Here is a 14,191-nt window from a genome sequence, read left to right as displayed (position 1 = left end):
CGAAGACAAAGTGAATGGTTGAGATGGAAGGACTGTGAATCTATCACCAGGATCCTGGTCATCCTCTTCATCAACGTTAATCATCCGGGCTCACCCACAAGGTGCACACACGCTGGGCGGGTCAGAGAGGGTTTGTGTACTTGTGGGAAGAGAAGAAAGTCAGACAAGTACAAACAGTGTGGAGGAAACAGTAAAAGTCTTTAGAGAGTAGAACATTGTGTTGAAGTCTGTAAAGTCTTTTTGAGAACACTTGTTGCGGTTTAAGCTCAATTAGCTGACAAGAGCAGCTGGTTTGAGGTTTCAGGAGGAAACCCACACAGGAAGCCTAAAGGCCTGAGCGCCATCGCTTTACAAGCTCACAACAGAGAAGGAAAGAATGCACTGCTGATATCAATTTTAATGAGTTCAGCAGAGGGACTGTTTAATGAAAACTTTCGCTGAAACAACTTCCACCCGACGAAATCATTTACTTGTAGAGAAGCACTGATTGCTGACAATGCAATCAGGGGGAGCAGATTAGCTAGCACCACACAGGAGAGCACATAAATCAGTTTAACACAGGCCTCTGCCATCTTCACGCTTGACTTTAATACAGGGATGTGTGAACAAAAAATTGGAGGTAAATGATGCATGGCTTCTTTATCACCTACCACGTAGCCAATCAGACTTCACCCGTCACAGACACCGCTCTAATGGCTGATATCTATGGGAGCAGCCTATTAATGGTTAGTGTCTGTAATTAAGACAAGTCAGATTACACCAGGCCAATGCCTCCTCTCTGATATGTGGGTTGCCATTAAGGCCAGAAGTGGTAATGCAATTGTACACCCAGATTAAGAAAAGATAGAGGGCCAATGTGCGTTTCCAGGAGCATGCGCGGGTGCATTTATGAGAGTCACGTGGGCTGATGTGTGGGGCGTGGCTGGGGTTGAACTTTAGCCTGCAGGGTTTTTAGAGAATATGCAGAGGAGCTGCACACAACCCCCTTCAGCATTTATTGGGCGTATTCTCCTCCTGGAGATTGATTCCCACAGCATTGCAGTGCTGTCTGTGCACTTATCCACAAAATATCCAAATGAGATCGCCTATCTGTTTTTGTTTTTTGGAGGGTTCAGCAACTGAGTTCAACTTGAATATTCACCACGATTACAACTTCTTAAAACAGGCAGCAGCGTATATGATGCCAAGCTGACTTTGTGTGTGGCAGCTAATGAGGTGAAAGGGGTGAGTGCGAAGGCAGTTAAGAGGAACAATCTTAAAAAGCTGAATATGATTAAAAAAAGAGGAGTGGAGAGAGGAGGCCCTTGACAAAAAGAAACAGAGTGAGAGGGGGATAGAGGGAGCACAGGCGAGTGCGCTGGGAAAGCACTTCTTTCTGTACACAGAGTGACCCTGCTAACACTCTGCCTACTCTAATATTCACCACTACACATGCTTTTGTGCGCTATTCCTCGCCCGTCCAGGCACGCAAACCCTCCTCCTCAGTACACACACACACACTCCTCATTATACAATTTTGCTAGCCAGTTATCTAATCTCTGTACAGGCATTAACACTCTTGCTAAGATTCAGAAACACACACGAACACCAGGATGTGGAGTCTATTGCGTGGCGCATAAAACCCACTGTACTGATTTAATTATAATTTTGTGCATTACAGCTTGTGTCTCCTTGCAAAACTTCTGTCGATGCAGAGAGCTCAGACGAGGACTGCTGAATGTCAGAGTGTTTTTAAGGATGTGCTTCAAAGGAGGATGTTAACTTTCATGTCCTATGAGATTTATCTAGCGAGCGATGCTCACTGGGATCTGTTCTCGTGTTGAGGTGAGCGTCACTTCTCAAGAGTAAATGAAGTGACTCGATAAGTGAAAACTTTGATGTCTGCAACGGAGACGTTATATATTCTGATCATACCTTTCAATAAATAAACAATACGGACTTTCTTTAGACTTTTTGAAGTTCACAATTAAGCTGATGTGTATCTTACTATCTGTCAAAGTAAAGTGATGAAATAATCATTAGGGAACTAAAAACAAAACGTGGAAACTACAAAAGTTGTATGCAAATACACACCGCCAGGACGGCACACATGCTAACCGAAGGTGCAGCAAACACACATGGCCACACGCTCACAGTGGGCGATGAAGCAAGCGCATGTCTCCAAACAAACAGTCTGTGTAAGTGAGCAAACAACATCAGGCCATCAGATCACTTCCCTCTCCAAACATGAAGCCTTCAGATGTGAAACTCCAGTCCATGGATCTTTCACACCGATGAGTTACAAATCACACAGAGGAACAGGAGGCAGAGGGGAAATAAAAATGAATAAAGAAACTCAACGGTGACACAGACGCTCCATACTCGGGTACCACGAATAGATTTATGACGATGGGATCAAGCAGAAATTTGGATGATTCTGTTGGATTTAAACAAACTGATTTAAACAAAAATGTAAGTGTCTTTACAAAAAAAAAAGAAGAAGATCCATAAGAATTCTCAGACTAACATATGGAGTAACCTTTGTGGCCTTCCGGGACTTGGGGGTGGTGGTGGGGTTACGCGGGGGGGTCTAACGCTCCGAGGACTGTAGGCACGCTAGGGAGAGGTGAGCTGTCACCCCCCATTACGATCACAGCCTGAGCTCAGAAAGGGGGAGGGGTAGGAGGAGTGCGGGCAAAAAAAAAAAAAAGAAAGAAAGAAAGAAAAAAAAAACTGGTTCCTCGCTAACCGCCATCTAGAGCCATCCCCGGGCATCGGAACCCTCAGTCTGCAACTGCCTCCTGGGAAATACTTGCACGCAAGTCATCCTAATCCTTAGCTAGCGGTGGGGCATAATGTGTATGGAGGTAAGAGGAGGGGTGGGTGTGTGGTGTGTGTGTGTGTGCATTTGGGCTGTGTCAGCAGAATGTACGGACTTTACGTGACAAATGAACAACTGTTTATGTTTTCTTTCTTGTTTAACAGAGAGGGGTTATACTGATGGGATTTATAAAGAGAGGGAGCATCTCACTGCAACTCTTATTATTAAAATGAAGGCAATCAACATGGAAGAGGGTTTTTAAAGGGCTCAATGTGACGAGACACCCGATGGAAACACCTTCAATAATCAATATCTGTTAAGAGTGTGTAGGCAAAGGTTTGAAAAGTATTTTTCGGCCTAGGATGGTATTTAAACTGCACTGAAAAAAATACTTTGTACGTCAGCCTGAGCACGGAAAAGAGACACGAAATGTCTTGGCGTATTATGCGATACATAACATGTTGGAATATAATGTGCCAGTGGATAAGAAGCCTGCCTCAGATTTGACCTTTTGCTGCCTTTTGTGTGGGTTTGGGTAGCCACTGCTTAGGTGCATTCTGTTCCCCAGATCCCACTCCTAACACCCCTGTCACTCATCATCACTCATCATTGTTAGGAACAAAAGGAAAGTTTTGTTAAGCCACACACTGGAGTATTCTCCCACCCAGTAACTCCCCCACCTTCACACATTCACATGTGTGTTAGGTTGCAGACACACACATACACACGCTGACAAATGCACAAAGAAAATTGTTCTATTTTTTGCAGCGTAAACACAAGACCCCTGACTCACATGTGCGCCCTGATTCATGGATGGGGTCACGAATGTTTCCATAAGGCGCCATCACCTTGCCCTCTAACTTGCCTTTTGAAGTGCAGGCTTGTCCTTCCAGTGGCCCTCTGAGTCATCTACTGAGTGTAATTAAAGTCTATTCAGTGCTCTATGTGTGTCCTAACTATCCTCCATCATGCGGGCCAGGCCTTTCAATGGCCACCTGTGAACCCTGAAGGACAGGGGACACTTGCCCTCATAAAATTCATGAGCGCTGTTACATTCAGCGGCCGGCCAACTCCTCTCAATGGCCAACACCGCTTTAAACAACTCTGTGTTGACTGTTGGGTGAATCCTTTTTAAATACAAACATATTCACAGTAGCAAGGGTTAAGTAGCTCCCATGATTAGGGAAAACACATGCCTTGATGGTTTGCTTGGAGACAAAGAGAAAGAGAGAGCTTCAAAAGACCCAAATTTGTTTTTGCCGAGCAAGAACTCATCAAGGGATTGCTGACAGAGAAAGCTTTTAGAAAACTGATTTGGCATCGGCAAACATGTGACCACACCAAGCACACTGCTGTTAGATCTACAAAGTACGGACCCAATGCTAGTTAGTGACTGATCAGATCTTTAATGTCCTTAAACCAGAGTATTTGATCATATCTACATAAAAAAGCATTTGTCCATTCACCTCCATTCTCTGCCAAATGATGGTGAAATGCACAAATGTTTCAAACTTGAAGAAACTTAACCATTTAAGAAAAGTCATTTTTCAATCCCAAAATTAGCACAGACCGCAGCCTATTTGACACATCAGTCTTGTTTTCAAATTTGTTCATATTGCAACAGCAAAACTACTGAGCAAACTCACAGAGGAGTCCACACATACACCACCCACCCACCCACCCACCCCCTGGACACTGCGGTGAGAGTGTGGGAAAGTTATTTTTAGGTTCCAAGCAGAGAGCCTTCCTGAGTTTGATGCTCCTACTCCGGATCAACATTCCACCTTTGAACCTCTCCGACCATGGAGCTGTTTGTGCCCATGATGGCAGTTTCTCTGTCGAGGCTGCTTCATTTAAAACGGAACAATTGGTGCTTTTTTTTTCCACCGTTGTGTTAGGTCTCAGTGATGAGGGTAACAATGTTTCAAGGTCGTTTTAGAAAGGACTTTGGTAGACATGGGTTTTTTAGCAGGTTTAAGCAAACACTGCTAAAGCGATTTTAACCAAACTTAGTGGAGGGATGAGGCCTGGGAGGAAGCCATTAAATGTATGCGCATGCAGATTAAGGGGCTGATCAAGGAGACTTTTTGACACATTCTTTTGCTATAGCTTATGACAAATAAATAATGTTAGTCATCAGACCACTGAGGTTATCTTTTCACCCGTCTGTTTGTCTGTTGGTTGGTTTATAAACCAGATAATGCGAAAACTACAAGACGGTTTACCATGAAACTCGGTGGAGGGATGTGGAATGGGTCAGAGAAGATGGCAGATCCAGGACTTTTTTTGATCACATTCTTTAACATCGTCAGTATTTCTCTTTGTTGCTGGTTTATTTGTTTCTATTAAACAATAAATAATTTGTTTAGGTTTACAAAAACAAGGATCAAAAGAATATTTCCATTGATAAATTATGTTTGACAATGAGGAGAAGTAGTTTAGTACATGCACAGGATTGACACTAAACACATTTGCCAGTCTTGCCAAAACTTTTTAAGACTGGCACAAAACGTTCATGGACCTAAGGCAGAATCAGACACTATATTTCAGAGGCAAATAACAATAAGATGATTCAAAGGCCAAAGATACAGTGAAGACCCAGTTCATAAGCACCAGGGGGCCTATGGTTCCCCAGTCACTGCCATTATGCTAATGGCGAGCCCTTTCTGTGCGCACTTACACATACCCCATAGTGCCACGAGACCCCATGGATGTAGGGTGGCATGCAAGTTACAGCCTCTTCCAATTCCCCTCTCTAATTGGAGCTGAAGACGAATAGGGATACTTTAATCAGGTCTGAGTCCAACGTGGCCAGCCTAGTCTGATGGGGGCTGAGTGGTGCATGGACCATGTTAAGGGTTCACTGATCACTGATGAAACAGCTTCACTTCCAGGGCGAGTTCACGCAGACCACACTCTTACTCAGTCTGGCAGGAGGGGCACATGTGCCCTGTTTTGTTTTGCTTTAACACTGTCCGTTTGCAGGAAATGTTTCGGCGTCGTGATGATGTAGTACAGAGGGCAGCACATTTGGCAGAGTCCCAGATATTCTCTTACTGAGCTTTGACTCGACTACAGCAAACGCAACCGCTACTGCATTTCCTCCCTGGGCGCTTGACAATAACAAAAAGGCTCATTTGAGGCTGTTTTGGCCAGTGTTCTTAACTATTCCTGAACCCTTGACCTCGTCTTAACAAGCAGATCCTCTGTGCCCAGGCTACCTTGACTTCACATCAGACAACTTATGCCACTGTGGGGGTGGGGGCACAATTGCACTTTATGAGAGTTTTTATGAAATTCATGTCAGCAGAGTGAAATAAGTTGTGGTGTGGTTTTGGTTTTCTAAATTAAAAGAATATGCCAAAATTAGTCTATGCACTAATGCAGCAGACCTGAATCAGCTAGATACCATAAACAACCCCACAAAAACATGCAACCCCCCTACACACACACACACACACACACACACACACACACACACACACACACCCACACACACGCACACACACACGCACACACACTAACACGCACACACACAAACTGAAGACTCAGCAGAGACCTTACAAGCTGGGCCTTTCCAAACACACACGCACATTTGCAGAATAGATAGAAGCCCTGTTAAATAATAAATGCCAATCTGACGTATGTTGTGAATATTGTTCGGCTGAGGGGTACGATTGCGTGCCACTGACAGGCCTGCACCAAGCTCTCTCTCTCTCTCTCTCTCGTTCTTATATATGCACAAACCATAAGCACACCTCATTCCAAAATGCGACAGAGGCTGGTGTGCACCAAGGGAGGAAGTTTAAATTATTGAAGGGGAATATTATTCCAAAGGTCCATTCCCATCTGATGGTGCTTCCCAAAGCAGATGTAGGAATCACATGCAGAAGTGTAGGGAGCCGAAGGTTGCATGTCACTAATAGGTTGAGGACATGCAGTAAGCCTAATGTTTGTATTCATTTTGTTGTCAATGTGCAAATACTCACTGCGATCTACACCAGGAAGTACATATTGAATGACCCAGTTTAGTTCCCTCTCCATATGAATTCTCTTCAATATTGGCTTTTCTCTGATCCTTAGTACTCTTATTTGAGAGATGGGGAAGCAGAAATACGAGCAGGCATGGGACACAAACAAACATATAAACAAATACACCAACAACCCACGAGGACTGGGTCTCTGTCTAACCCGTTTTGCATTTCTACAATTCTTTCTTTCCCTCCCTTTTTCTTTCTCTCTCAATAAGATGGTTTGTTGCCTCTGAGGAAAAGCCCTCATTTTAATTAGACCTGACCTGAGAATCACTTAACTGCTCCTCTCCGCTTCTGCCTCCCCCCTTCTCTCCAAGCCTTCGCTCGGCTCCTCACATAAGTCCATTAACACCCTTCCCTTGGCACCCACAGGCTTCTACAGGGGGCAGGCACGGGCGTTGTCTTAAAAACGTTTTGAGGACATGCCAGGAGACATTATCCTACTCCACACACCTCCCTCGGACTCTTAAAGTTCGCCGTCCTCTTCTCCTCAAGTCTTCTTCAGCTCGGCACCATTACAATCTTCATGCACTTTTTCTGTTTCCCTCCACTCTAGAGGCTGATGCCATCTTTCTAACACGGGCTCTCTGCACTAAGGACTTAAATACAACCAAAACAAGTTCTCAAAGGCTGGGAAGTCCACCTTAAAGCTTTTCTACAGACTACACAGCCACGGTGACATAGCTTGTTAGTGCAACAGACACCTCCAAATAGCCTCTCAAAGCTACGACTAATTTGACACAAATCCCTGTATTATACTGTATTTGACCCCATGACCTGCCTCTAGCACCCCGGTACCCCAGAGGCACATTGCCTGTCAGTTTAAAGGGTCAGACAAAGGTAAGCAGAATGTAATTGCGTACCATCGGCATTCTTCAGAACTTCATCCTCAAAGCATCTTGCATTGTGAAACTACTGACAGAAGCCTGTGTCGGCTTAATATTAGCGTGTGGGAAAATTCTCCCGTAAGTGTGTTTGTGAAAGTACGTGTGTGAGTTTCTCGATAAGAATGCGCTGGTGCAGTTTCACAAATGCCAATATCTCTATGTGTGGGAGAACGCAATGTTTGTGTCTATGAGTATGTGTTAATCTTGTCTAAACACCTAACACTCCCCCTACCTGCTCAGACAAGGCCATGGGTTAATTCTGGCCTCCGGCATCATGGCTAATGACTGCTCATCAACCGCAGCTTGAACTTTCAGAAACGTCAACCGTTACCGTAGTTACCATATCACGGAACCAGCAAAATCTTGATGATGGTGCGTTATTTGGCATTGGGAATCAATATACGAAGATTTTTTAAGTAATAAGTATGTTTTTTTTCAAATAACTTAATACTAGAGATACAAAAGCCCATCTTTATTGACGAAACCTTTACACTGTGCGTTGGCAAACAAACACTCTTCCGCGTTCCCGACGTGCTACGTTGCAGAAGTGCGAGTCAAACAGCAGTTAAGAAATTAGCTATCAGCATTACTTTATGTGAAGGTGAGGTGACATGTAGCTGCCTGACCCAGCCAGTGAGGAGCTAGCGCTGTCAATCACCTGTCGTTCACCACCGCAGCAATCACAAATTAATCCAGATTGATGATATTCAAGGAGCAGCTGAGTTTGCTGCTTTTCAAACGTGTATAAAGGAGTCAAAAGTTGAAAGAGGTGCAACATCTCTGCTGTGACAGACCGAGCAGTGCAGAACAAACTTGGTAAGAGAATGCTGTATTATGTGGCCCCGGGCGGAGAGGTCCTGTAGCCTGAGTCAATGAGGTGATTAGCAGGGATGGTGTGGGCTGTCACACGTCAGACACTGGGCTTAGAACCCAATCATCATCTCATGCGTCAATCATCGGCCCACCGAGGCAGTTGACCAACAGGTCAAACACGGTATACGATGAGTCACAGAGTGCAACCGTTTACCTGAGTGTGATCTCACACGCAGAGAAACCATTGCCTCTGCAGAGAGGTATGAAGAGCCAACACGCACTCATGCCTTTGTGACATCTCCATCTCAGGTGAATTACAAATTAATGACAGCCGATCCCAGTGCGGAGGAACCCAACACGCGAACATATCAGTGTACTAAAATGCCTAATCCGTGTTTTGATTGATTTGATGCTTGAGTGGTGATATGATACAGCGTTCTCTGGGAACTTCCCTGCCAGATAGCAATGTGTCATGACCAAACATCCTGACTGACATCTCATATTATTACTGAGCCTTTTTTAGGAATTTTGAATCACTCCAATTTTATTTGAATGTTCTGAGGGCAATACGAGTGTGTGGTTCAACAAAAAAACTCCAATAAAGCTCCTTAAACAAGGAAGACAGACAAAGCTTGGGTCTTAACAATGTGCTGCTGGGATATATGACACGGTATCCAGGCCCCATTGAGCTACAAGGATGCGCAAGGCCTCGGCCCCCTGGCCTGCCCAATACAGAGGCCTAATTAAAAGACCATTGAGGATAACCACCTTGACTTTTATGGAGCTTATAAATCTATATTGGAGTGGCCTATTTGGGGGGTCAGAGAAAGGAGGGGGAGCGGGCAGATGCAGACGGGAGAAAGGGTTAGAGGGATGGTGAAGGCTGGCAGAAAATGAGAATGGGCTGCCCGTAGGATGTAGGGGCAGAGGGGGGTGGGGGGGATTCCTCCCCTTCACCTCCTGCCTGAGACAATAGGACTCACTAAGGGCCAGGGACCAGAGGGTGTGATAAGGTAATGATAATGTAATGAGGACCAATCATGAGCCTGAGCTAAGAGGAGGGCCCCTTAATTTGTCCCCAGAGTGGTAGTTCAGTGACAGATTGATTGCTCGGCGTGACAGTGATGGTGTGACACATGCAAAATGGATGCATCTGACAGGAAGTGAAAAAGGTGGGGGGGAAACATTTTCATAAATCAAATGAATGAAGAAATGGGAAGGCATGTATTCGACACTGGCTCCAAACGGTCAAGCTAATCAAACCACTTTGAGCTATTAAGCCAAATGGGGAAAAAAAACGCTTATGATGGAAACATTGCTTGTGCATTTTTGATGCCCAATTAAACCTTCAGACCTCATTCCACCGTATCTCAGAAGATGAGGCGAAGGGCCTCTGGATATCACACCCCCATTCACCCTGGTTTTAGACCACAGTTTGAGGTGATGCCGGCGTCTCCTGCTCGCTGTTTTCAACAGGTCACAGGTGTTGTCAGGTGGGAATTGAACGAACAACAAGCTGCCACACAAAGTAAGCGGCGCCTACAGTTCATTGTTTGCTCATTCCAGAGCTGCGTGGTTTGAAATGCTTCTCTTAATGCAAACCTGTTTGTTGCGGTGGCTCCGTTTTTCGTCTGTCACGAATGGCTAGGGACGTGTTGATTTTTGTAAGTGTCCACCCATCAATTACAAAAATCAAAAAACGCAAACCGTACCTTTAACTTAAACTTCCACCTGTAATTATTCCATTGCATATTCATGTCTATAGATAGAAATTCATCTCACTCTGACGCCTCTAGATGTTGCACTGGAGAAAGTGTGGCAGCAGCAGAGTATAATCAATAGCTCCATCTGATTTTGCCACCCAATAACAGATAAAAGTAAACAGAGGCTGACAGAGCTCGGAGACTTCTCAATGTCATCAGCACGTCACTTCAGCACAGCTATGAACATGATAGATGGAACTATTGTAATGGCTATATACTGTATGTTAACAATTACATGACATGCAAAGGGTTTTACAGCAAGTTCCCAAAAAATACATTAGAGGAGTGAAAGTGTGGCAACGAAACAAAGCAAAAGAAAAGTCTGCGAGACGACATTAAAAATACAACAAGAGGGCAGAAACACTGAATACTATGTTTTGTTTATGAAGAAACCCTGAGTGTACAGAGTAACCGGGACAACATACCTCAATGCTGAACTGTTTTCTCTTGAGCTTAAAGGCGAGGTCCTTGTGGTCAGGGAGTTGACTCGCCAGACAGTTCAGGTGAGGTACCTGACGGACATGTAACAGGCCTGTGAACAATAGAGAGAGCACACTCAAGTGGTTAAAAGGGAAAAATAGAATATAATACACAAAGTCCATGGAAGATATTTCTGTTGTATTCATGTGATTTGTTAGACTGCGCCAATAAGATAACGATTGCACTGGAGAGAGGTGTGCTTTTAAATTGAATGTACAAATAAATGTGCAATAATTTGTTCTCCCTGAATGACACATGCAAGATTCATTATGACGTATTATTCACTTCTAGCAAGAACTCAACCAACATTATTTCATTTTAAAGGTATAGTTCTCTCCTCTACGTTTGCAAAAGAGGACGTCAGCTAAAATAAAAATCTTTGCTGTTCAGGAAAGTTTCAAATATTTACTGAGGCACATTAGAGCAGTACGGGACAGGGATCGAACACAAGGGAAGAACTCCAAAACATCCAAAAGGAAGCTCTGGAGGATTTTTAAAAAAACTTTTCGGTACACGTTTCCATTCACTACAAACTTTACATTTTTATAAAACTGGCAAAATACTGTAGAAGTGAAGTGGTATAAATGAGCGTGAGAGGAAAAAGAAGAGATCGAGGGAGTAATGGAGAAAGGGAGACAGACAGAGAAAGTGGGGGATGGTGGATTCTCTCCTCTGTGCACTTGGGTGATTTCCCCTTGCCTGATTTGCAGTGACAGGCTTCCCAGCATGCTTTGAGCAGCCCTGAACTGCTGCCGCAAACACGCACGCACGCGCGTCCGCACGCACTCTCACACTCGTACCAGATGCGTTTGCACTCATGAACACACATCAAAACAGTCATACACATAAATGTATTTCATAACCCGACCAGAATTTCTCTGGCTGGTTAAACAGAGGGCAGATATATTTTTGAACAAGACATTCAAATAATATTAATGTCATATTCCAAATAAAAGTTGTCTCGATTTTATAAAATGAGGCGCTAAAACACTTGTACTTTATGTTGAATAGCTACAGGCCACCTGCCTTTCAATGCACAGGAATGTAAACACTATTGGATGTGTTAGCTAAATAAAACATGCTGTTGGATGAAACCAAAATCTGCCATTGAATGTTTTTACTCCTCATCCCTTCATCTGTCACAACCACGGCTGTCTAACCCATGGAGGGGAGGGAGGGGAGGAAATGAGAGGAATAGTGCAAGAGTGGGAGAGATCGAGAGGCACGGCTAAAAATACCCCACTCGCTTAAACTGACCTTTATGCGTGGAGTGTGTGATAGAGTGATAGAAAAGAGGGATGCAAGCAGGAGAAAGAGGGAATGGCAGAATCATACAGGAAAAGTGATGGGCCAGGACTGGAAGGCTGGAGACAAACAACGCTGCCCTCCCCTCCTTTCCCTTCGCTCCCTTCTCCACAATCATCCCTTACCAGCGTCCTCCTCTCCCACGGAAAAGCCTTGCCCTCTCCATTTATTAGCCGAGCATGCTGGCCACGGAGACATTGAGCGAGGGACAGAGCGATAGAGGCAGAGAGGAAGAGTGATGGTGAGAATATCGATTCCCCAGTGTTGCTCTGCGCTGCTCCAGAGCCTCAGGGGCATGGGACGAGGGGATGGAGAGAGGGGGCGAGGTGAGAGAGGGAGAGAGGGAGAGAGGCTCTGCTGTAGGGGGGGGGGAGGCAGGGATGGAGGGGGGGGTGAGGGTGCGAGGGAGAGGGGGTACAGCGTGGCAGCTGAATCCCCCCCGGCCTGTCTGCTGAGGAGCACGTCTGATTGAGCAGCAGCACACTAACGCGCACTGACAGCCCGGCCTGCAAGGGGGCTGCCCTGCCTCCATCCACAGCCCGGGCCCAGCCTTAATGCACTGCCTGTGTGTGTGTGTGTGTGTGTGTGTGTGTGTGTGTGTGAGTGTGAGTGTGTGTTTGATGGAAAAGAGACAGAAAGATAAGTGAGTGAGTGTGTGTCTGTTCTTACCATGGTAATCTTTGTAGAGTGGGTTGGTCTCTCTCTCAGAGCCTTTGAATGATTCCAGCGCTATGGCATTGTCACATAGCCTGGTTATGCTGCCCATTAGAGCTCTGTCCTGTAGGGTCGAGGGAGATCCAGGGGGAGGGAGGGATGGAGGGAGAAAGGGAGACAGAGAGAGAGAGAGAGAGAGAGAGAGAGGGAGAGAGAGAGGGGGAGAGAGACATGAGCAGGTAATTAAAAGCCTCCTGACGGGCCATCAGTGTTGCAATTAAATTAGGTCATCATTTCCCGTGGCCAGGACATTTCTGCCCGCGGCTCAGGTGATGAGGTGTGGAGGTGGACAGAGCACTGATGGAGGTCACACAGGTGATGTCCGAGCAGACCCACGGACACACACCTTTACTTCAGGCATGCGTTTTTCAAAAGGAGGGCATGGGAAAAGTCAATGAGCAACACATGGAAATTATATTATTCAACATTTTTTTACAACAGGGCCCTCAGTTGGTGCACACTTTCAAACCAGCACCCAGCAGGGGAGGACAGAGAAGTGGGAGAAAGCTATCAAGGGAGGCTTGATGATGAGAGCTCCACCTACTGGTCAGGTCAGCAACTTGACGACAAGGAGGGCAAATCAGGGGCACAAAAAAAAAAAACATTTGATAGAAAGAATGAGGGAGGAATATACAAAAGGATGGAGGCAGGGGGTACAGGGAGTGGAGGGTAAGGAGAGAGAGAGAGAGGGACATTGGGATGGAGGGAGTCCTGCATTATTAATTCCGTTGCCTCCTGAATCATTCACGTCCTTTTCTCTGTGTTGGCTGCCACCGCCTAATGCAGTTTTCATGCCTCCATGTCTTTTCTCCACTCTTTCTTCCTTTTCATTTTTGTCCTACTTTTAAAGTATGCACATCCCACCAGTCAGTACCACCGGCACTTACCAGGGGTATACCAGGTCACTCACACGCGGCAATTAACGCAGGAGCAAGAGTTTTAATACGACAAATTATTTAAAACATCATCGCCACAATATGACCAACAGGGTTTGTGCGAGTTAAACAGCTCCACTAAAACTGTGAGATAATTTGTTACCATGCTTATACTATCCATGCACCCCAGTCTAGGCCATAATAACTGTGCTTAGTTAAATACAAAGATGAGGCTCCTTGGCAAAGAGTCAAAAGTTTCAAAGTCAGAGGAGTAGAGTGTCCACACAGAGCTGTGCAGGACTGTGGCAGCAGAACAGAATGAGGTCAGTAAGACATGCACATGCTCTGCAGCTCCATGAGGGTAAGGAGGTGATCAAGGAAACGCTGACCTCATATTCTTATTTTTAATGTTATCTATAATAGATAAGGGGCTCAAACACGAATCATTTTGGTTCTGTGCTGACGGTCTCAGTTATGTCAGATTCAAATTGTGTAGATCGTGTGAACACCCTGAGCCGCA

The 14,191-nt window shown here is 45.2% G+C and overlaps 1 protein-coding gene across 1 annotated transcript in view; it reads right to left on the bottom strand.

Moving 5' to 3' along the window:
• Window positions 1–14,191, bottom strand: part of elp4 (elongator acetyltransferase complex subunit 4) — a 57,717-nt gene that overhangs the window by 21,023 nt on the left and 22,503 nt on the right. Inside the window, exons 8-9 of the mRNA XM_061068374.1 lie at window positions 12,752–12,860; window positions 10,723–10,829 (exon numbers count right to left, since the gene is read on the bottom strand). Of these exons, the coding sequence (XP_060924357.1) occupies window positions 10,723–10,829; window positions 12,752–12,860 (216 nt within the window). The remainder of the gene's footprint in view (window positions 1–10,722; window positions 10,830–12,751; window positions 12,861–14,191) is intronic.

This window comes from Limanda limanda, chromosome 3 (assembly GCF_963576545.1).
Source record: "Limanda limanda chromosome 3, fLimLim1.1, whole genome shotgun sequence".
Taxonomy (NCBI): domain Eukaryota; kingdom Metazoa; phylum Chordata; class Actinopteri; order Pleuronectiformes; family Pleuronectidae; genus Limanda; species Limanda limanda.
The sequence above is the reverse complement of the archived record's forward strand: the minus strand, read 5'-3'. Positions and strand labels throughout refer to the sequence as shown.